Below are 24,363 nucleotides of genomic sequence, written 5' to 3' on the forward strand. Positions count from 1 at the left end.
TGCTAATGATATACATTGCTGTTACAGCGTTCTAAAGCAAAACATATAGTTTTCTATTCAGAATGAAGTTAAAAGTGTGAGGGAGATAATTTCAGCATTTCTCAGCTGGTTCACTGGCTCTCAAGGTGAGTAAGGTGGTGGTGACTGTTCTGCAGAGAGTTTCTCATAGGCAGGTGGAGCATTAGGAACCTGTGAGAATGAGAAAAGGAGAATTTTGGTGGTTAGGTTTCATAGGCATTTCTCCAGCCCCACATTTATACTTTTACTATGAACTGAAACTTCTGAGTTTTCATAATTACTGCTCAATGGGGCAGTTGTTAAGTTTCACAAATGTATATGTCAAAACATTGTTGAAAGAAAAAGTAGAGAAAAATAGGGAAAGGGGCTTCCCAAAATCTAAGTGTATTTGTACCTAGATTAATCATGTCAGAATTCCCAAGTCCTAACAAATGAATCTTAAACTCTGTTTACAGACATTTAACATACATTGCATTTTTACATAGTTCCTTGTTCTTGGGTCTAAGGATAATTTTAGGGCTGGATTCAGCATAGTGGTATAAACACTGTGTTCAAAATCAGCACTGTTTATATTACCAACTGAAAACAAATATCAGCCCTTCAGCTAATGCTCAAAACAACTCTAGGGAATGTTGCTGAATGGGAAACTGAGGCATAGGAAAGTCAGGAGCCCCAGGTTACTCAACTAGTAAGTCATGGAGCTAAGATTAAGCATGGTGTCTTGTCTCCAGAATTAGTGCTTTCAGTCATTATACTATGTGTGTACCACTGCTATCCAAAAGAAATGCAGTACAAGCCATGTTTGGAAATACAAACTTCCTAGTAGCTTCATTTTCAGAAAGAAAATAAAATTTTAACTTTCATATTAAAATATTTTAAGTCAGGCATAGTGGCACATACCTTTAATCCCAGCACTCAGGAGGCAGAGGAAGGAGGATCATCATGAGTTCAAGACCAGCCTGAGAATAGTGAATTCCAGGTCACCTTAGCTACAATGGGACCCTACCTTATAAAACCAAAATAAATAAATTAACATGTAATCAATATAGATGTGATTATTATATTCTTTTCATATATACTCTGTCTATGAAATATGTATTATAGAACTTCTTAATCAGACCACTGTTTCAAGTGTTTAATAGCTACATATGGTGGTGGCTACCTCATCCGGTAGCACATTAGTAATACATACTTTGTATTTACATTGATGAAACAGGCAAATGTCACTTAAAACATACAACAAAAGGATTCCCAAACCCAAATTCTTCCTGTGGCTCTTACATATAGGTATCTCACTCTTTATTTAACCCTGAAAAATTTGAATATGAGAAGATACAATTTAAGAAAATCTCTATTTACCTTTTTGTTCTGTTTCATTTTTAAATACATATTAAAAATTCATTTTGGGGCTAGAGAGATGGCTTAGCAGTTAAGCACTTGCCTGTGAAGCCTAAGGCCCCCAGTTTGAACCTTGATTCCTCAGGACCCACATTAGCCAGATGCACAAAGGGGTGCACACATCTGGAGTTTGTTTGCAGTGGCTGGAGGCCCTGGTGTGCTCATCTTCTCTCTCTCTATCTGCCTCTTTCTCTGTCTGTTGCTCTCAAATAAATAAATGAAAATGAACAAAAGAAGTTTTTAAAAATTGATTTTGACTTTTCTTCCTGTTTTCAAGGCAGGATCTCACTCTGGCCCAGGCTATCCTGAAAGTCATATTGACCCTCTGACTTCAGTTGGGACTGAAGGAATGAGCCACCACCATGCCTGGCTTGTTCTAACCGTTCTTAGTGACATTGACTATGTGAATACTATCTTTGTTTTTTCATGAAAATCACTTTATTCACTTGGGCTGAAATCAGATGTAAATGAAAATACCCAGATACCATATCTTCACCTACCAGAGGTTTTGGGGTTTTATCTTGAAAAGATAGTGTGCTATCCTGATGACCTAGTCCTTCATGTGAGCATCTTTCTTGTGGGCATCTTTCCTTCGAGGTACTTTGAGTACCAACATGCAAGCCTTTGTCCTGAATGGGTGAACAGAAACAGCTGAGTCCATTAGAAAAAGAAAGAAAGAAAGAAAGAAAGAAAGAAAGAAAGAAAAAGAAAGAAAGAAAGAAAGAAAGAAAGAAAGAAGGAAGGAAGGAAGGAAGGAAGGAAGGAAGGAAGGAAGGAAGGAAGGAAGGAAAGAAAGAAAGGAAGAAAGGCAGGCAAGCCAAAGTTTCAAGAATAGGCTTTAAACTAATTTCTACCACAAGCTCTATGCCCTTAGACTACTTCCTTTACCTCTGTAAATTCCAGTTTTAACATTTGTAATAGGAAGATAATATCACCTTCCTCTCAGAGGTGTGGGAATTAACTAGTAGTAAATTACTAGTGCCGTTCCTGGCACCCTCTAGTTATTCAATGAATATTTTTGAAGGGAAGGAAAATAATGAATCTACAAAAATGAACCTCATGTGAAATTATCCTTCAAAGATAAAGAAGTCAGGGGCTGGAGAAATGGCTTAGCAGTTAAGCACTTGCCTGTGAAGCCTAAGGGCCCCAGTTCAAGGCTTGATTCCCCAGGACCAATGTAAGCCAGATGCACAAGGTGGCGTATCCATCTGAAGTTCGTTTGCAGCAGCTGGAGGCCCTGGTGTGCCCATTCTCTCTCTGCCTCTTTCTCTGTCTGCCTCTTTCTCTCTCTGTCACTCTCAAGTAAATTTTTAAAAATAAAATAAATAAAGAAGTCAAATGTGATACACAATCCTATAATCCTAGCACTAGGAAAGCTAAGGCAGGAAAAATCATAAGTTTAAGGGCAGCTTGAGCTACAGGAAACAGAAAGAGAAAAAAAAGACAAAAATTTTCACTGGTAAAAACAGAATTTATGGCCAGTAGTCCTGCCTTATAAGAAATGTAGAGTTCCTTTAAAAGGAGCAAGAGCTGGGCATGATGACACACACCTTTAATCCCAGCACTCCAGATGCAGAGGTAGGTGAATCACCAGGAGTGCAAGGTCAGCCTGAGACTACGTAGTGAATTCCAAATCAGCCTGGGATAGAGCAAGACCCTACCACGGAAAAAAAAAGAAAAGAAAAGAAAGCAAAAAAGAAGAAGAAAAGGAGGAAGATAATATAGATTGGAAAGTCAGGTTTACTTAAAAACCATTGACAATGAATCAAGAATAAATGAAGTGCTTCTGGGTAAGATGGTGGCATAGGAACCTCACCAAAGCAGCCTGGCTGGGGGAGGGGGGGATAATAAGCAATAAACAACAAAATACACTCTTCTACCAAAAAGTGAAGGTGTGTAAGAAATGATCAAGCACAGCGGAGAAGCAGGAGAGAACCAGAGCTTTTAGAGACTGCAGAACCAGCTCCAGCTGCAGGCCTGTACAGCCACCACGCTCTGCCTGAGCTGCAGAAGAAACCAGGTGAAGGGATTTTCCACTCACACAAACCTCCTCACAAACTCAAGAAACATGGGGAAGGCAGCAGGGACCAGCTAAGCAGCTCATGGGGAAGAGAATCTCAGGGACCAGTCACACAGCTCTGGTACAATTTCAGAGGTCCTTCCCAGCCTCCCCAACCATCAGCACCTGCAACCGCCAGAGACCTGGTGAAGGGAACTCAGCTACACAGCACACAGCACAGGCAATCAGAGAAGCCACCGACCAAGCCAGCCTGCCTGAGCCCACAGCACAGTAAAGAGGGACCCAAGTGGATACACTGTATAGCTGAGACCTAAGCCACCCCAAAAGGTAATAGGGCTGGACATGGTAGTGCACGCCTCTAATCCCAGCACTTGGGAGGCACAGGTAGGAGGATCGCTGTGAGTTTGAGGCCACCCTGAGACTACATGGTGAATTCCAGGTCAGCCTGGGCTAGAGTGAGACCTTACCTCAAAAAAAAACAAAAAACTAAAACCAAAAGGTAATAGGGCCTACCTGTACCAGGTTAGTACCCACCAAAATAAAGCCTGGTATATAGGCCTGTGCATTGGAAGTATTAATCACACATTGCACCTTCCATGTCAGAACAAGTTATGTGGTCTGATTTGCCATTCTTTCTTTCTTTATTTATTTTTTTTGGTTTTTCGAAGTAGGGTATCACTCTAGCTCAGGCTGACCTGGAATTCACTATGGAGTCTCAGGGTGGCCTCAAACTCATGGCAATCCTCCTACCTCTGCCTCCCAAGTGCTGGAATTAAAGGCTTGCACCACCATGCCCAGCTGATTTGCCATTCTTAAATAAGCTATATTTTGGGTTTGTCCTTTGTTGCTTTCTCATTTTTGGTGATTTTGTCTCTTCTTCTGCTTTTGTGGGGGCAGCATCTCACTCAGCTACAGATTGACCTGGAACCCTTTACAGACCAGAAATCTCAGCCTCCCAGTTGACAGGATTAAGGGTGTGGGGTGACGCACATACTTAGGGACTTTAACTTTGTTAGATTGTCTGTTTGTTTTAATACCCACTCTTACATAAATACTCTATTCTGGTTTTGATTGGATATGTATATTGTTCAGTTGAATTTTAGAATTTTCCTGTATTTTATTCTACTCAGCCAACTAGAATACTCACATAACAGGCAAACCCAACACTTAGGGCACTTTTTTTTTTAAATTTTTTATTTATTTATTTGAGAGCGACAGACACAGAGAGAAAGACAGATAGAGGGAGAGAGAGAGAATGGGCGCGCCAGGGCTTCCAGCCTCTGCAAACGAACTCCAGACGCGTGCGCTCCCTTGTGCATCTGGCTAACGTGGGATCTGGGGAACCGAGCCTTGAACTGGGGTCCTTAGGCTTCACAGGCAAGCGCTTAACCACTAAGCCATCTCTCCAGCCCACTTAGGGCACTGTTGCTGTTACTCTTGAGAGTCATATAAGAGCCACACCTGTTAACTTAAGCTCCTACCCAGAAGATATATAATGTCAGATTTACATGTCTAAGAATACTGCAGATAATTAGAACATTCAAACATCAAATTGAGCCAAGATGCAAAAATCTCTACATTATAATACAAGAAACACAAAAAAATCTAGACAATATAGTTCCACCAAAAATTATAAATCCATCAGAAATGACCTCCAGTGAATGGAATTTCAAAGGGGAAAGTGGGGGGGGGGAGGGTACTACCATGGGATTTTTTTATAATCATGGAAAATGTTAATAAAAATTGAAAAAATGACCTCCAGTGAGACTGATTTAAATGAAATGCCTGAGAACAATTTCAAGGAATGATTATAACAATGTTCAAAGGAATGAAAGAAGACACAGGAAACCAAAAATAAGGAGTTCAATGCAAGACACAAGTAAGGAAATAAAATACTGAAGAAAAACCAATCAAATACTAGAAATGAAAAGCACAGTAAGTCAAATTTTAAAAAAGCTCTGTAGAAAGCCTCACCAGTAAAATAGATGAAAGAGAGAACAGAATTTCTAAGTTAGAAGACCAGGTAGCAGACCTAATACAGTCCAACAAAGAAAAAGACAAGCTAATAGGCAGGTATGAATGAATTTCAAGATATTCGGGACACTATGGAAAGATCAAACATAAGAATCTAGGGTGTAGTAGAAGGAGAAGAATTTCACCCTAAAGGCATAGTAGGCAGTTTTAGCAAAATCATAAAAGAAAAATTCCCCCAATTTGGGAAAGAGATGCCAATGCAGATACAGGAAGCTTCTAGAACACCAAATAGACAAAACCTGGGAAAAACCTCTCCTCAGCATGTTATTATTAAATGACCAAACATGCAAGCCAAAGAAAATATATTGAAAGCAGTGAGATAAAGCAAGTCACTTGCTTAAAGCAAGCCCATCAGGATAACAGCAGATTATTCAACATAAACTTTAAAAGCCAGAAGGGCTTGAAATGATGTTTTCTAACTTCTAAAAGGTAACTATCAATCAAGATTATCCAGTGAAACTATCTATCCAAACTGATGGAGAAATAAGGACATGCCACACACACACATACACACACACACACACACACACACACACACACACACACACACAAAGCTAAAGGGAATAAATGAGCAGTAAGCAAGCTCTGCAGAAAATGCTTGAAGGGATCCTATACACTGAAGAGAAAGCAAAGCACACACAATGAGCTAAGAGGAAAAAAGTAAACCATACTCAAAAAACAGCTAAAACAAGAGAGTAAAGGGAAGACAGAAAGCACTACAAAATAAGAATAGTGAGGATAAATAAATACCTTTCAATAATAACACTTAATATTAATGGCCTCAATATCCCAACAAAAAGACACAGGCTTGCACATTGGATTAAATGGTAGGATCCTTCTGTTTGTTGCCTCCAAGAAACTCACCTCCCCATGAAAGACAGATGCTATCTTAGGGTGAAAGGATGGAAAATGGTATGAAACAAGCAGGTATTGCTATCCTAATATCTGACAGCATAGACTTCAAACCAACAATAGTGAGGAAAAATAATGGATACTTTATATTGATTAAAGGAACAATTCACCAGGAAGACATTACAATTCTAAACATATGCAGCTAAAATGGGTGCTTTCAGTTTCATTGAAAAAATACTATTTTAGGCTTAAGGTCACAGATAACACCAAACACAATTGTAGTGGGTGACTTCAACACCCCACACTCATCAATCAGCAGATCATTCCAGCAAAAAATAAATAAACAGAGAGAAATCTGGATTAATTGATGTCATAGAACAAATGTGCCTAATGGATAGCTATAGAAATTTCATCAAAGTGCTGAAAAATAAACATTTTTCTTAGCAACACATGAAACATTCTCTAAAGTAGATCATATATTAGGATGCAAAGCAAATCTTAACACATACAGGAATATTGAAATAATCACTTGTATTCTGTCTGATCACAATGGGATTAAACTATAAATCAGCAAGAAAAACTACAGAGCATACACAAATTCATGGAGACTAAACAGTACACTACTGAATAATGAGTGGGTCATTGAACAAATCAAAAAGGAAGTTAAAAAATTCATAGAATCAAATGATAAAGAGAACACAACATACCAAAATTTTAGGGACACAATGAAGGCAGTCCTACGATGGAAATTTATACTTTTAAGTGCCTATATTAAGAAATTAGAAAGGTTGTGAGTAAACAAATTAAGGCTTCACCTTAAGGCTTTGGAAAAAGATGAACAAGGCAAACCAAAAATCAATAGACAGGAAAAAATAATATTAGGGAAGAAAATAATGAAATAGAAAACAAAAAAAAGATCAATGAAACAAAAAATTGGTTCTTTGGAAGAATAAACAAGATTGATAATAAACCCTTAGCAAATCTGACTAAAAGAAAGAAAAATAGAAAAGACACAAATTAATAAAATTAGAGATGAAAAAGTCACCATTATAACAAATGCCATACTTTAAGAACATACTCCCTTCTAAGTTTGAAAATCTGAAAGAAAGTGATGATTTCCTAGATTTATATGCCCTACCAAAGTTTAATCAAGATGAGATAAATCATTTAAATAGGCCTTTAACAAATACAGAGATCCAAGCAGTTATTTTTAAAAAAATCTCCAACTAAAAAAGTCCAGGCACAGATGAATTTATTGGTGAATTTTATCAGACCTTCATGGAAGAACTAACACCAATGCTTCTCAAACTTTTCCATGAAATAGAACAGAAAGGAATTCTACCAAACTTCTTCTATGAAGCCAGTATCATTCTGATATGAAAACCAGACAAAGATAGAACCAAAAAGGAAAATTATGGACCAATCTCCCTCATAAATATAGATGCAAAAATTCTCAACAAAATTCAGGCAAACAGAGTACAAGAATATATCAAAAAGTTTTTTTGCCCCAACCAAGTAGGCTTTATCCAGAGATGCAGAGATGGTTCAACATACACAAATCAATAAATGTAATACACTATATGGACTGAAGGTCAAAAATCACATGATCATCTCAATCGATTCAGAAAAGGCATTTGACAAAATCCAACATCCCTTCATCATAAAAGTCCTACAGAAACTTGGAATAGAAGGAACATATCTCAACATAATAAAGGCTATTCATGACAAACCTAAGCCAACATAATACTAAATGGGAAGAACTTGAAGCTTTTCCGCTAAAATCAGGAACAAGACAAAGATGTCCACTGTCCCCGCTTTTATTTAATAGAGTACTAGAAGCCTTAGCTATAGCAATAAGACCAGAGATACTCATAAAAGGGGTATAAATTAGAAAGGAAGAGATCAAAGTATTACTTGCAGATGATATGATTCCTTTCATAAAAGGACCCTAAAGACTCTACCAGCAAACTGTTAGAGCTGACAAACACTTTTAGCAATGTAGCAAGATAAAAAATAAATACACAGAAATTATTACCTTTCCTATATACTAACAACAAACATGCAAATGATGAAATCAGGGACTTTCCCATTCACAATTGCCTCAAAAATAAAATAAAATACAATAAAGTACCTTGGAATAAACCTAACCAAGGAAGTGAAAGATCTCTACAATGAGAACTTTAAAACACTCAAGCAAGAAATTGCAGAAGACTAGAAAATGAAAGACATCCCATGTTCTTGGATTAGAAGAATCAATATTGTGAAAATGTCAATCTTACTAAAAGCAATCTACACATCGAATGCAATCTCCATTAAAATTCCAATGGCGGGCTGGAGAGATGGCTTAGCGGTTAAGCACTTGCCTGTGAAGCCTAAGGACCCCGGTTTGAGACTCGGTTCCCCAGGTCCCACGTTAGCCAGATGCACAAGGGGGCACACGCGTCTGGAGTTCGTTTGCAGAGGCTGGAAGCCCTGGCGCGCCCATTCTCTCTCTCTCTCTCCCTCTATCTGTCTTTCTCTCTCTGTCTGTCGCTCTCAAATAAATAAATAAATAATTTTTAAAAAAATTAAAAAAAAATTCCAATGGCATTCCTCATGGAAATAGAAAAAACAGTCCTAAAATTCACTTGTAAGCGCGCGCGCGCGCGCGCGCACACACACACACACACACACACAACCTTGAATAGACCAAACAATTTTAAGCAACAAAAATAAGGCTGGCAGTATTACCATACCTGGCTTTAAGCTGTATCACAAAGTCATAAGAACAAAAAGAGCACGGTTCTGGCACAAAGACAGACAGTACATCAATGGACTAGAATAGAGAACCAAGATGTAAATCCAGGCAGTTACATCCATCCGATTTTTGACAAAAATGCCAAAAATAAAGATTGTTAGAGCCACAAGTTGGGACATTTTGCACAGAGACATTGCCTCTCCCCCATAACTGACTGTTGCCCACATAATGCACGACTCACAATCCCCATGGGATTGACCTGCATTCCCAATGAGGAAGGCCTCTTCAGAAAAGGGGCATGGAGGAGAGAAAGGATGGTACCAACATGTGATGTTTACATACAAAGTATGTCCATATCTAATAATAAAAAAAGAAAAAATGCCAAAAATATTCACTGGAGAAAAGATAATCTCTTTAATAAGTGGTGCTAGGAAGACTGGATAGCTATATGTAGAAAGAGGAAAATAGATTCTTATATCTCCCCATGCACAAGAATCAAGTCCAGATGGATCAATGACCTTAAAATCAGACCTGAAACTCTGAAAGTGCTAGATGAAAAAATAGGGGAAGCTCTTCAACATATTGGCATAGGCAATAACTTTCTGAATATAGCCCCAGTTGCTCAGGAGATCAAACCACAGATCAACCACTGTAACCTCATGAAATTACAAAGCTTTTGTAAAGCAAAAGACACTGAATAGAACAAAGAGGCAACTTACAGAATGAGAGAAAAATCTGTCAGCTATACATTTGATCGAGGATTACTATCTAGGATATACAAAGAATTAAGAAAATTAAATAACAGGGCTGGAGATAGTGCTTAGTGGCTAAGGCATTTGCCTGCAAAGCCAAACGATCTCAGTTCAATTCTCCAGGACCCACATAAGCTAGATACACAAGGTGGCACATGCATCTGGAGTTTGTTTGCAGTGTGGCTGGAGGCCCAGGCATGCCCATTTTCTCTCTCTATCTCTCTTTCTCTTTCTCTCTCTGTGTGTGTGCCTGTCTCTTTTTCTCTCTTGCTCTCTCAAATAAATAGATAAAAATTTAGAAAAGCAAACTAAATAATAAAAAATAAACCCAATTAAAAAGAATGGGCTATGGCCAGGAGAGGTGGTGTGCCACTTTAATTCCAGCACTTGGGAGGCAAAGGTAGGATGATCACCATGAGTTCAAGGCCAGCCTGAGACTACGTAGTGAACTCCAGGTCAGCCTAGGATGGAGCAAGACCCTACCTAAAAAAAACAAAAATTTTAAAAAAGGGCTATTAAACTAACTAGTTCTCAGAAGAAGAAATACAGATGACATATAAACATCTAAAAAGATGTTCTACATCCTTAGCCACTGGGGAAGTGCAAATTAAAACTACTTTGAGCTGGCATGGTGGTGCATGCCTTTCATCCCAGCACTTGGGAGGCAGAGGTAGGTGGATCGCCGTGAGTTCGAGGCCACCCTGAGATTACATACTGAATTCCAGGTCAGCCTGGGCTAGAGTGAGACCCTACCCCGAAAAACCAAAATGACAAAAAAAAAGGAAATAATAAAACTACTTTGAGATTCCATCTTGTTCCTGCCATAATGGCTATCATCAAAAAATAAGTGACAATTAATGTTGGTGAGGATGTGGAAAAAGACCACACTCTTGGTAGGAATGTAATCTGGTACAGCCATTGTAGAAATTAGTGTGGAAGTTCCTGAGACAGCTAAAACTCAATTTACCATATGATCCAACTATATCACTCCTAGGAATATATCCTAAGGACTCTTCTCTCTACTTGACAGATACTTTCACAATCATGTTTACTGCCTCTCTATTCATAGTAGCTAGGAAATGGAACCAGCCTAGATGCCCCTCAACTAATGGGTGGTTGATGAAAATGTGGTATAATTATATACAATGGAGTTCTCTTTAGTGGAAAAGAAAAATGAAATTATGAAATTTGCAGGGAAATGGATGGATCTGGAAATAATTATACTAAGTGAGGCAACCCAGGCCCAGAAAGCCAAATATCACATGTTCTCTCTCCTATGTAGATCCTAGCTACAAATGTTTAGACTTGTGTGTGAGTCGAAGTAAAAAATTAGTAGCAAGGCTGGAGAGATAGCTTAGCAGGTAAGCGCTTGCCTGTGAAGCCTAAGGACCCTGGTTCAAGGCTTGATTCCCCAGGACCCACATTAGCCAGATGCACAAGGGGGTGCATGCATCTGGAGTTCATTTGCAGTGGCTGGAGGCCCTGGTGTGCCCATTCTCTCTCTCTCTCTCTCTCTCTCTCTCTCTATTTATCTATCTACCTCTTCCTTTCTCTGTCTATCACTCTCAAATAAATAAAAATAAAAATTAAAAAAAAATCAGTAGCAGAGTCCAGAAAGCTATAAAAGAGCTATAAGGGAAGGAGGAAAGGGGAGGAGTTAAGAAGATGGTATGGTATTATATAAGTAGATGAACAGATTACTGGGGGTGGAATGGTCTAAGTGAGGTCAAGGGAAGAGAGTAAGTGAAATAGGAGGGGGGAGGGTTAATAAAAGTTCAGGATATTGTGAATAAGCCATATGAAAACCCACTTTTATGGATAATGGCACACCCAGAAGCCATAGACTATTACTAGAAAAAGTTCAGCACCAAGGATGGGATACCTTCCAGTGAGTTGTTCGCCAGGGAGGTCCCTGATGACCCCCCAAACATTACAGGCTCTTGCCAAGACTCTTGGTTTCCCACTAGAAATAGATGATAAGACCCTATTGCTGAAGACTTCACATGCCTGTCCTGCAACATCACCAAGAAATCAAGCTGGGACTGAGCTGAAAACCCTTTCCCTGTAGACCAGCAGACAGAAAGCTGGGAAAGGCTGTACAGCATGTATCCCTGTTGGAGACAGAAGTCATCAGCAGTGAAAACAGTGATCACTGTAAGCCTCAAGTTTGGCCAGCCAGACCAAATGAGCCAACGGGTACAATAGTGGCATGTCTATTATGGGGGAAACAAACTGCTCTCTAATTGGACTGGAGGCCCACTCTATGGAAGAGAATATGTGCCTGGTACTGAAAACCTAATCAAAAGCCTATCATGGGAGAGGTCATGAGTCTTAAGAACACAATGCCTGCTCTTGTCTGGCTAAATACATATATTATGTTCACCAAACTGCCCTGTAAGCACTTTACTTAACATTTATACCCATATGTTAATGCTACTCTCACTTTTGGTTAGAGCAGCTTCTCTTTTCAGATGGCGGTGACCACTTTGGGATGGTCCCAAAGGCAGCATAGTGCTGAGACGTGCCGAGGAGTGCTCAGCACTGAAACCTCTATATCACACCTCCCAAAGTTCGGGGTCCACTGTGGAAGAGGTGGCAGAAAGAATGTAAGTGCCAAAGAAAGTGCAGGACTATTTGCAATGCAATTGTCCAGACAAAACTTGGCCCCACTTCCTTGACCTCACAGTGCCTGGCATTAGCTACGGGTAGTGAGATAGATCTGCTTTCCCACTCCCCACTGCTACTTCTCTGCACTATGTTCCCACTAAGCACGGATGTTACAGTGCAGAACCTACATCCCGTCACCAAAGATGGTCCCAGAATCTGCATGGCAGCCCTGGTTCAGGTGACCCCGTGATCATGCCTTGAGAAATATAACAGCCTGACACATATGTGTGATTTAACTACCAGCACGATCCTTGAAGTTCTCATCCAAAAATATTATGTCTAAACTTCCAAGTGGTGATGAAAACTAGCAAACAGAAAAACCAAAGCCTTTTCCTTACCCACTCCCTACTCCAGAAACATCTCACTTCAAAAAAACCTATCCTAGCTGGGCATGGTGGTGCACGCCTTTAATCCCAGCACTTGGAAGGCAGAGGTAGGAGGATTGCTGAGAGTTCGAGGCTACCCTGAGAACACAGAGTGAATTCCAGGTCAGTCAGAGTTACAGTCTGACCCTATCTCAAAAAAAAAAAAAAAAAAAAAAGCTATCTTAACAAAACAAAGAAAAAGCTATCTTTCCTTTTTTAAAAAAATTATTTATTTATTTATTTGACAGAGAAAGGTGGGGGGTAGGGAGAATGGGAGAAAATGGGCACACCAGGGCCTCCAGCCCCTGCAAATGAACTCCAGACACCTGCGCCCCCTTGTGCATCTGGCTAACGTGGGTCCTGGGGAATCAAACCTGCGTCCTTTGGCTTTACAGGAAAATACCTCAACCACTAATCCATTCCTCCAGCCCTATATTTCCTTTTAGAAGATGGTTTTTAGGACTCAGAAAATTGTTAATCAGAGGAAAAATTTTAGGTGATTTAAATTTTATATTGTTATTTGTTTGTTTGCAAACAAAAAGAGAGAAAATGGATGTACCAAATCCTCTTGGTGTATACCAGGTCTTCTTGGCACTGCCATCAAACTCCAGGCTCATGAACCACTTGGTGTATCTGGCTCGAAAATCAATCCCAGGCCATCAAGCTTCTGCAAAGAAGTACCTTTAATCATTGTGCCCTCTCTCCAGTTTTTTTTTTAATTTTTTTTTTTGTTCATTTTTATTTATTTGAGAATAACAGAGAAAGAGGTAGAGAGAGAGAGAATGGGCGCACCAGGGCTTCCAGCCACTGCAATTGAACTCCAGACATGTGCACCCCCTTGGGTATCTGGCTAATGTGGGTCCTGGAGAATCAAGCCTCGAGCCAGGGTCCTTAGGCTTCACAGGCAAGTGCTTAACTGCTAAGCCATCTCTCCAGCCCCTCTCTCCAGTTTTTTTGTTTTCTTTGTTTTTTTTTTTTTTTTTTTTTTTTTGGTTTTTCGAGGTAGGGTCTCACTCTGGTCCAGGCTGACCTGAAATTAACTCTGTAGTCTCAGGGTGGCCTTGAACTCACGGCGATCCTCCTACCTCTGCCTCCTGAGTGCTGGGATTAAAGGCGTGCGCCACCACACCCAGCTCCCTCTCTCCAGTTTTAACCGAACTCCTACCACTCGGTGGTCAGTGAAAAGGTATAAATAAACCTTTCCAACCTTCAAGATTGGTACCCAGATAAAGCCAGGCATGATGGCTCATGCCTTTAATCCCAACACTCAGTAGGTAGAGGTAGGAGGATTGCCGAGAGTTCAAGGCCACCCTGAAACTACATAATGAATTCCAGGTCAGCCTGCCCTAGAGTGAGACCCTACCTCAAGAAAATCAACAAAATTGGTAGCCAAAGCTTGTATTTAGTATTAAAATGAGCACTTTAAGGGCTGGAGAGATGGCTTAGTGGTTAAGCGCTTGCCTGTGAAGCCTAAGGACCCCGGTTCGAGGCTCGGTTCCCCAGGTCCCACGTTAGCCAGATGCACAAGGGGGCGCACGCATCTGGAGTTCGTTTGCAGAGGCTGGAAGCCCTGGCGCGCCCATTCTCTCTCTCTCCCTCTATCTGTCTTTCTCTCTGTGTCTGTCGCTCTCAAATAAATAAATACATTTTTAAAAAAATGAGCACTTTAAAATGGAAAGAAATGAGCCGGGTATGTTGGCGCACACCTTTAATCAATCCTAGCACTTGGGAGGCAGAGGGAGGAGGATTGCTGTGAGTTCAAGGCCACCCTGAGACTACAAAGTGAATCTAGGTCAGCCTGGGCTAGAGTGAGCCCCTACTTCGAAAAAAAAAAAAAAAAGGAAAGAAATGAGCAGGATACTTTTGTAATTAGATGTAGCACTTAATACACTATTTTTACATAAGTTGCCTAAATTTCTTAGACTGCTGATTCTCAGCTTGTCTTCTCTGGAGATTTGAAAGTCTCCAAAGAAGATTTTAGTATTAAAATGAATATGACAAAGCTTCCCCCCGCCCTCTTTTAGAAACTGGAAGGACCGGGGAATTGAAGCACTTTTCTAGCTCATAAAAATTCCCAAAACTCAGGGCTGGAGAGATGGCTTAATGGTTAAGCGCTTGCCTGTGAAGCCTAAGGAACCAGGTTTGAGGCTCGATTCTCCAGGACCCACGTTAGCCAGATGCACAAGGGGATGCGTGCATCTGGAGTTCATTTGCAGTGGCTGGAGGCCCTGGCGCACCCATTCTTTCTGTCTTCTCTCTCTGCCTCTTTCTCTCTCTGTCTGTCACTGTCAAAATAAATAAATAAAAATTTTTAAAAAAATTCCCAAAACTCTGAATCACTGGTTTAGCCTTGAGGAAGAGAGGCATGGAAGGTTAAACTTGAACCTTATCAACCAAAATGGTCAGTTTCTGCACACATGAAAATGCTCTTTTGTTGCCTTTCAAACTGACTGAATTTAAAAGGAGAAAAACCCTTCTTGTCTTTATGGCCATTTCCATCACGCTAGTGCTTGTGGACGGGTAGAAAGTGAGTGCCAGCACATTTTGTAGAGCAGGTGCTCCTAGACTGCTCAAATCATTGTGGCTTTGACATACATGACATATTAAAATAGAAGAAACTGTGTATTAAGTAAAACTGAACAATTTTTATCATACCTAGGTATAGAAGAGAGCTCATGAGGTTTGGAAAAGTTAGTATTTAACGTAACTAAGCAACGGAGAATGAAACCCAATCTTGATGCCACACAGTTGAGTGACTACTCTGTGCCTGTTGGTTAAAGGAGAAGTGGGAGAAGCAGGCGTGGTGGCGCGGGTAGGTGGATCACCGTGAGTTCGAGGCCACGCTGAAATTACATAGTGATTTTAAAATAGCGTGAGAAGACCAAGAAGTAAATAACCAGTTGCAGTTGCAAGGTAATGCTGTTGCCCCATGCTAGAGGTGCGCAAATGGAAGGGTCAGGACAGGAATGCCGCGAGCAGAAGTTCGAGCCTAACCAACCCCAGGAGGAATGGGGCTTTTTCTGTTATGTGTCTACCTGAAAAGCTTTCAGATCCATAGTCAGTGGGAAAAAGGAACCGCAACTTCCATTCTGTCACTCCCCAAGGGGTGATGGGGTGTCGAGGTCCCTGAAACCTGCAGTGTTCATGGCTGGTGTTTTCCACTCGGGGAAGACTGGGTGTCAGGAGAGGGGACTGTGTCACATTGTTAGCTTCTTGCTTATTTAGGTAAAGACGCACACTGGAGCTGATGGCCGTGGTCGCTGGGGAGGGAGGCAGGAGTCACTGGGGCCAAAGTCAGGCAGTGTTCCTGGAGCGCATTCAGCTGCTGGCCAGGTGAGGTGGAGGAGCTCCTTCCCCACGGCCGCTCCTCAGGCCAGCCCTGGGCGCTGGCTGTCCTCCCTCTCCTCTGGAGTGGGGCTCCTTCCTCCTGCAGTGCCCTAAGGAGCCACCCAGCGGGATAGATACAGTCAACCAACGGAGGAGATGTAGCCAGCTCTGCTTCGGGAGGTGTGGGTGAGAACAGTGGTGGCTCATGCTCGTCAGGTCAAGCATCCGGTAGGCTTAGTCCACGTTTTCACCCACTTGAGTTCTATACTGTTGTTTTTTAGACTTGGCTTCACTGTTTCTATGACAACAGTTACTAATATTCTAATTTTGAAGTGTTGGGGTTGAAAATTAGTAGTTTTGTGTGAGTGATTGTGTGTGTGTGGTTTTGCTTTCTTTTGATTGGTGTGTGTGTTTAAAGACAGGGTCATGCTCCTGTAGCACAGTCTGGCCTGAACTCTCACCTCCTGCCTCAGCTACCCCTCCCCCCCCACATCCAAGTACTACGGTAACCTGCACTCTCCACCACTCTTAGCCAGAGGCTCCAAAATTAGTGTTTTTACCATGTAGCACTTGGTGGTGTGAAGTTAGTGTGGAATCGGATATCCTGGGCTGCCTAGTATGACAGAGTTGAGGCAGGTAGGAGAATCAGGGTTGGGGAGACCTGAGGATTCTTACACATAATGCCTAGTATATACTGCCAAAGAGATGAGGCCTATTCCTGGGTTGAAGCAAAGAGTTGCTAAAAGGCAGTGTCTAGAAAGATTCAGCAGCAGCAGAAATCAGAACTAGAGCTGATCATGAGAATGTTACCCTAGTCCTCAGAAGTTTAGAGGAAGAAGAGGAAAGGGGCACCTGGACCAGGAAGGGTCCAGCAGTAGAATGGCACCTACCATCAAGGTTCTGTATCCACTTCGTCTTCTGCAGTACCAGCAGCCCACGAGCAGGGAAATTCCCAGGACCACTATCAGGATGCCAATCCCTGCAGCCCTGCCCAAGAGACAGACACATGCAACACAGCTCACAAGCATCACCCAGACCATCCTGAAACCATAATCAGTCTTCTCTCTTCACGTGGTTTTTTTGGTTGGTTGGTTGGTTTTGTTTTGTTTTGGGGTCTTTCAAAGTAGGGTCTCACTCTAGCCCAGGCTGACCTGGAATTCACTATGTAGTTCCTGGCCTCAAACTCACGGTGATTCTCCCACCTCTGCCTCCCAAGTGCTTTGCTTAAAGGCATGTGTCACCACACCTGGCTCCCATGGGCTTTTATGGCCCAGAGAAGCACCTCAATATGCCCCCACACAGGGCACCTGAGCACACAACCAGCTTCCAGTATCTAGAGATGGATCCTGATCCAGGAGCCTTTTGGTATGTGGCGTTCTGCCAGCTCTGTGACCCGTATGCCTAAGACCCAGCCATGGAAGTTGCTCTAGTATCTGACCCTCATGTAGACGTTATTTGGAATGGAATTATTTTTTCATCTCATCAAAGCTTGTTTAAAGCATTGTCCCTAACTCAGTCCAGAGAAAGGAAGTAGATGAACACAGACTAAGCTGTTATAAAAATTTACAATTCTCCTAATAACCCTGCAAGGTAGATTCTGTTTATCATACTCATTTCACAGAGGAGGAAGTAAATCCGGAGGATAAGTGGTCTGCCGATGGTCATTCAGAGCTACCATGAAACAGAGCTAGGGTTCAAACCTCTGGCCATCTCTATCCCAAACTCTCCTATGGCCCTGTGGCACTGGGGAAAAGGGTCTGAGCTGAACCTACAGCAAAGCTATAGTGTCTCTTAGAGTGGTGTCTAGTCCTGAGCAGCAGGATGCCTCCCTGAAGACATAAGCCAGCCACTGCCCTGGATCCAAAGACCCCTGGGAAGCATGGCAATGGCCACAAAGGCCCCAGGATCAGAGCTTGGGCTGTGCATCTGCCTCTTGTTCACACTGTGGCATGACCAGCATTGAGATTAGTACATGTTAACTGTAGCTACAGACTTGCTAAGAAAGGCTCTGTCGAGCTGGGTGATACAGAAGAAACTGAGCAGCTACAGGGGCAAAATTTGAACAAAGAACAACGTTTGCTCAGTACCACCTACCAGGCTGTGGCGGCATCTAGCATGTCCTGTCCAACTCCAAATCAGATCAGGCCTTCAGCTATGGTACCTAGGAATGTGTCCTGGCCTAGGAGCCTCTCGGTGTGTAGTGTACTGCCTCTTGCACGGCCCAAACCCACAGTCCCAAGCACAGGAGGTGTCCTGGCATCCGACCCTCACTGATCACCATGTTGTCAGGCATTGTGCTAAGCCCCCTATGTGCTTGCATGCATTTAGCCTTGTAATCCTCCAGGAAGGGATCATTGTTTTACAGTTGACATTAGTCTGGGAGAATCCCCAAGGTGGCACACCAATAAGTGGCAGAACCAGTATTCACAGTAACTGGTGCACGATACCCAAAAAGGGAGCTGTAGAGTCTGGGCTAGACCCAAGTCTCCTGTCTAGTGCTTTTCCTGCAGAAACCACTGTTCTAAAATGAAGCTGTCACAAGGAGTACTCAATGGGTTCTCATGACTGAAGGCAGCTGACCGCATTCCCAGCATGCCTGTGCTCTCTACCCTGTGGTCTCCCTTTGAACATCCTAACACAGTCAGAGCTCTGTTCCAGCCGTTTATGCACAGTCACGTTGTGTTCACAGCACATGCAAGTGACTGAGAGCATCAAAGAATGTCATAGACATGAGAGGAACCCACTGCACAGCTTAGCAGGGCTTCTCGGTTACCCAGAAACCTGTAGCAGAACCACCTGAGGTGCAGTTATAGTGCAGATCCTGGGGCCTAACTCCCAACCTACCAACTCAGCCTCTTGGAACAATGCCTAGAAATCTACATTTAGGCAAGCTCCCTGGATGGCTTATTCTCACTCAAGTCATTTGAGGCTTCAAAGGGGCAGCTAACACTCAAAGTAGGTGGGTGGCCCTTGACTGACTGCTTAGATTAAGAATACCACTTGGGGGCTTGAGAAATGGCTTAGTGGTTAAGCCGCTTGCCTGTGAAGCCTAAGGACCCCAGTTCAAGGCTTTATTCCCCAGGACCCACATTAGCCAGATGCACAAGGGGGCACACGCATATGGAGTTCATTTGCAGTGGCTGGAGGCCCTGGTGTGCCCATCCTCTCTCTATCTGCCTCTTTCTCTCTCTGCCTGTCTCTCTCAAATAAATAAATAAAAATAAATAATTTTTTTTAAAAGAATGCCACTTGGAAGCCGGGCGTGGTGGCACATGCCTTTAATCCCAGCACTCAGGAGGCAGAGGTAGGAGGATTAACATGAGTTCAAGGCCAGCCTGAAACCACATAGTGAATTCCAGGTCAGCCTGAGCTAAAAAAAAAAAAAAAAAAAGAATGCCACTAAATTCCCATCTGGGAATGTGGCAATACAGGCAAAAAATGATGATGCTTTACTCCATCCTCCTGCCTCCAGCTCAGCAGCAGGACACACTGATATCTGCCCTCATTTCTCTTTGGATAGAGCAGTGTAAACATTTGCCTCTGCTGGCCCACAGCAAATACCACTGCACACTTCCATGACTCTCTGAGCCTTTCTTAAATTCAACACAGCAGGGTGACATGGGTGTCACCACCTGAGGGATAAGCAGAGATGACATGTGCTAGCGGAAAGGAATGGTCCCAGCTTTCCCTTAGTGTCCCACTCTCTGTTGGTGAGACATGATGATGACATACCATTGTCACGCAGGCAGATGCAATGTTGGGGGAGAAACAGAGAGGGGCAAACTGACAGGCCAAGGCTCTGGGACAACTTCATGAAGTAACATCCTATTTTCAAGAAAAGTCTGTTGAGTTATCCTATAGAAGCTGAAATTATACCAAGTGCAATGTATATGTATATATATAAATATAAATATATATTTGCTCCTGGGACAATTTTCTGGAAGATATCACCACCTCCTCCCCAGTTGCCCATGTAGGGGTCTGAGAGGGCTCTAAGAAAATCTACAGGGGTCTTCAGAGGAAAAGCTCTCAGTCCAAATCCATTCATGGATGCTGTATCTTGCTTGCTGGATGACGTCATAATTTTTTCAACAGGTTTTTCTAAAAGCAAAGTGGGTTAGGAGTCAAGGGAGGGGTTTTCTTTCTTTCTTTTTTTTTCATTAGTTATGGGCATACTCAGTATGTAAACAGCACTTGTTGGTACCATTCTTACCCTCATCCCTGTCCCCACAAAGGGACCCTCCTAGTTGGAGATGTTGGTTATCCTCATGGGAAATGTGGGTCATGCATTGTGGGGGTCCATCAGTTATGGGGAAGAGGTAATGTCTCTGTGAGTAATGTCCCAACTTGTGGCTCTAACAATCTTTCTGCCCCCTCTTCCGTGAAATAAGGGAAGGGGATTTCTGAACAGACTGCATGAAAATAAAAACCTAGGGCTAGAGATGGCTTTGAGGTTATGGCACTTGCCTGTGAAAGCTAAGGACAATCCCCAGGTCCCACAAAAGCCAGACACACAGGTGCAAAGTTGCACATGCACACAAGGGGGCGCACATGTCTGGAGGCCCTGACGCACAACTTCTCTCTCTTCTCTTGCTCTCGCTCTCTCATTTATAAAAATGGCTAGTCTGTTGGGCTTGCCTCAAAAAGAAAAATATTTTAAAAATAAGAATAAAAACCTGGTTTCTGCTGTCCTGTTGGAGTTTTCCCCAGAGACTCAACACCACACACTTTCCCACTCAGCACAAACACCGTGTCCCATAGCATGAGTCCCCGAACAGTGCTTACATGTGCTGAAGTTATCCTTGTGTCTAACTCACTCACTGGACTTTGACCCTTTAATTGAGAGCAGTATATTAGCACTTCAAGATGATAATCATATAAAAACTTTGCTATTACTTCAGATCCCAAATTGCTTTCTGTACGATGAAGTTATGAGCCCAAAGTCATGGCCTCCATCTCTAGCCCAGAGTCAGTCAGTAGGCTGAGCTCCTCATCCTCACTGACTCTTTAAAAGCTTGGTTCTTCTCTGTCTGGAAAGCATCTACAGGAACTGAAGAGAGCTGTCATGTTAGGCTTGAGAAGGAGGCTTCTGGATCCTCAACAGATGTTTCTCAGCTTGGGAACCTATAGCTAAGGCCCGGTAGCCAAGAATGCAGACAGAAATAGCAAGCTTCAACTTTTCTTTACACCTGTATTCCTACCTGTTTGGTCCCAGAGCAGTGTGAGTAAGCCTCCTTGTAGGACCCTCCCCAGGTATCCTTCCCTTGTTTCCAACAGATAAATGCAAGGAAGATTTAAAGACAAGCATGTACTGCCAATGGGCAAGCTATCAGAAAATGGCAAATTGAAGACCGGCTGGGTCTACTTTTGAACTTACTCTTCAGTTGTGGTGTAAGAGTGGCTGTGCCCCCTCCTGGGGTAGCTGTAGATGGAGTGAGTCTCTCCCCGTGGCATCGTATGGGTCAGGGCACAGGACTCCTAAAGGAGGAACACGTGGGCATTTGTTTGTGCATCTAAAGCAGCCTTATGCCTCTTATAAAGACCCAGTGAGTGCTGGGGAGATGGCTCAGTCAGGAAAGTGCTTGTCTGGCAAGCATGAAGACCTGAGTTTGATCCCTAGAATCCAAGTTAAAAAAAAAAAAAAAAAAAAAAAAGACAGAGCATGGTGGTGCACTCCTTTAATCCCAGCACTTGGGGGCGAGGCAGAGGTAGGAGAATCACTGTGATTTCAGGGCCAGCCTGAGACTACAGAGTAAATTCTAGGTACCTGGGCTAGAGTGAGACATTACCTTTGGTGGGGGAGGTGTGGTTACATAATTGTAATCCCAGTGCTGGGGAGGTCGAGACCGGTAAATCCCCAGGGGTTCAATGGCAGTTAGTCTAATTTATTTGTAATTCTGTGGGGGATTAGTGAAAGACTCTGGCTCAAAAAACATGGACAGCAGCAGTATGCGCTGACCTCTACCCGTAATCCCAGCACTGGTAGAAAAATGACCAGTTTGGGTTACAGAGTAAGTTTTAGGAGAGCCTGGGCTAGAGTGAAACAGTGGCTCAAAAGAAACAAAACCAAAAAAATGGTGGACCACACCTGAGGAGTCACAATAGCTTGTCAACTGGCATACACACACACACACACACACACACACACACACACGACTGTGCCTGGTGACCAGTATCAGCAGGCACTCCCTCTGGCTTCTCCCTAGAGAATTCATACTTCCTTTTTACACTAATTCCAAGAGCTTTAGAAACAGCTCAGGTTTCTAACCTTTTTTAAAAAAAAATTCTGTTTATTTATTTATTTGAAAGTGACAGACAGATAAAGAGGGAGAGAGAAAGAGAGAGAGAATGGGCACGCCAGGGCCTCCAGCCACTGCAAACGAACTGCAGACGCGTGCTCCCCGTTCTGCATCTGGCTAACCTGGGTCCTGGGGAATCAAGCCTTGAACCAGGGTCTTTAGGCTTCACAGGCAAGCACTTAACTGCTAAGCCATCTCTCCAGCCCTCTAATCTTTTTTACTTAATGAAAGTTAAATTCAAAAACACTACAAATGAAAACAAAACAGTTTAAAACTGAGTTATTATTTGGAGGAAAAATGTTCCTCTTTGCCTTCAGTTTGAATCATAGAGAAACTAATAAAACAATTTTTATTTCTCTCCAAAGTTACTATTGTTATCAATCTTTAGACAAACAGAAGCCTGCAAGGAGCTGTGTCTCTCAGAGCCTGAGCCTTACCGGGGTGAGTGTGGCGGAGGGACTGAGCAGAGCATCTTCCCACCCAGCTTTTCAACAGGAGAGACCCCCCCTTGTTACCCAAGTGCAATTCTCCCAAAGCAAGCTGAGGAATCCCAGGACCTGATCTTGCCTAACATCTTATCTCCCCTCCCACCTAAATCAATTTCTGTTTCTCTCTAGCTGAAGATTCATGGCTAGGAGTACACACACACACACACACACACACACACACACACACACACACTTTTTTTGAAACTAAAATATACACATATGAACCACAAAAATCCCATGAATCACAGTGGTCATAATTAAAGCACTCATCGGAAACCAGCAGTGGAAGCTGGTCCCTTTGCTCTTCTTGTGTAGTCGTCCTCCACTTAGCGCTTTCATGAATTTCAATGGTCTAATCCCCCACAGAATTACATAACAAGCTCCATTTTGAATAACAGGGAGAATGGGAGAGCAAAGTAGAGGTTTATATCATATGACTCCTTCCCCCTGGGGGCAGTTGTGTGTAATTTGCCCTTCCCAGTTGTAAAAAAGAAATTACAGTTGAATTCACAGGTGGATAATGTAGGGGTGAACCCTGTGTTCACAATGACAACCAAGAAACTCAAGTTAATTCTGCATTAAATTGCTCAGAGCCTTGGCAAAGAGTTGCAGAAACAGCAATGAGCTTCAGGCCATTCAAACCAAGAGAAGCTCCTTTACGTGGAATTGCCTGGGGAGTGATTCTGTGGCCAGCAGAGCCCCTCCAGCTCTTCCCCCAACAGTCACTGCTCTTGGCAGCCTCCTCGGATTGAGGAAGAAACTAGGAGACTACAACCCCACAGAAGTTGGAGAATTACGTACATCAGGGAGCCATTCTGCTGACAGTCAAGCATGAGGCAGGTAATGAGGGGTGAAGTCCACTGCATCCTCAAGCCCTGTTCAGGAAGAATCGGTCTAGGAGGCAACTTGCTTACCTTTCTTGAGAAGACAGTCGCCCGTCTGCTGACTGGCTGTATGTGTAAAGATTGCTTCTCTGCCTCTTAATCTTTTTAAAAAGTTCTTGATCTTGAGTCTCATGGTAGTCACGAGTTTGGATTCCTAACGGTTGACTGTGATTGCTTATTTAGCATGAAAGAAAGTGACTTTGTTCCATCTTTTAAAAAGAAAAAAAAGAAGCACACAGCTCACTATGGTCTGTTTTCCTTGGTCCCAGGGCTTCATCTCAGAGAAGCCACTCATTTTAAATGCCACTTCTCCTTTGTGGGTTGCCAGGCAAGATACAGGGTGCTTTGTAGAATTTGAATTAAACAATAAATAACTTGTATCATATGTATCATGTAATATTTTTACTACATATATGTCTCACATGTTGCATAGGACATACATGCATACATTAAAAAAATCATTTTCTTTTTGGTGAGCTGAGCATGGAGGCTTACACCTGGAATCTCAGCACTTTTGCAAAG

The 24,363-nt window shown here is 42.5% G+C and overlaps 1 protein-coding gene across 1 annotated transcript; it reads right to left on the reverse strand.

Annotated features, from left to right (window-relative positions):
• Positions 1-23,934, reverse strand: Mlana (melan-A). The gene is made up of 5 exons (XM_004653180.2): positions 23,872-23,934; positions 21,548-21,648; positions 17,061-17,157; positions 1,917-2,045; positions 1-189 (listed from the first exon to the last, which is right to left on the reverse strand). The coding sequence occupies exons 2-5, from the start codon at positions 21,622-21,624 to the stop codon at positions 121-123; spliced, it is 372 nt and encodes a 123-aa protein (XP_004653237.2). The 5' UTR covers positions 21,625-21,648; positions 23,872-23,934; the 3' UTR covers positions 1-120.
• Between the last annotated feature and the right edge of the window lie 429 nt (positions 23,935-24,363).

Source organism: Jaculus jaculus, chromosome 1 (assembly GCF_020740685.1).
Source record: "Jaculus jaculus isolate mJacJac1 chromosome 1, mJacJac1.mat.Y.cur, whole genome shotgun sequence".
Lineage (NCBI taxonomy): Eukaryota > Metazoa > Chordata > Mammalia > Rodentia > Dipodidae > Jaculus > Jaculus jaculus.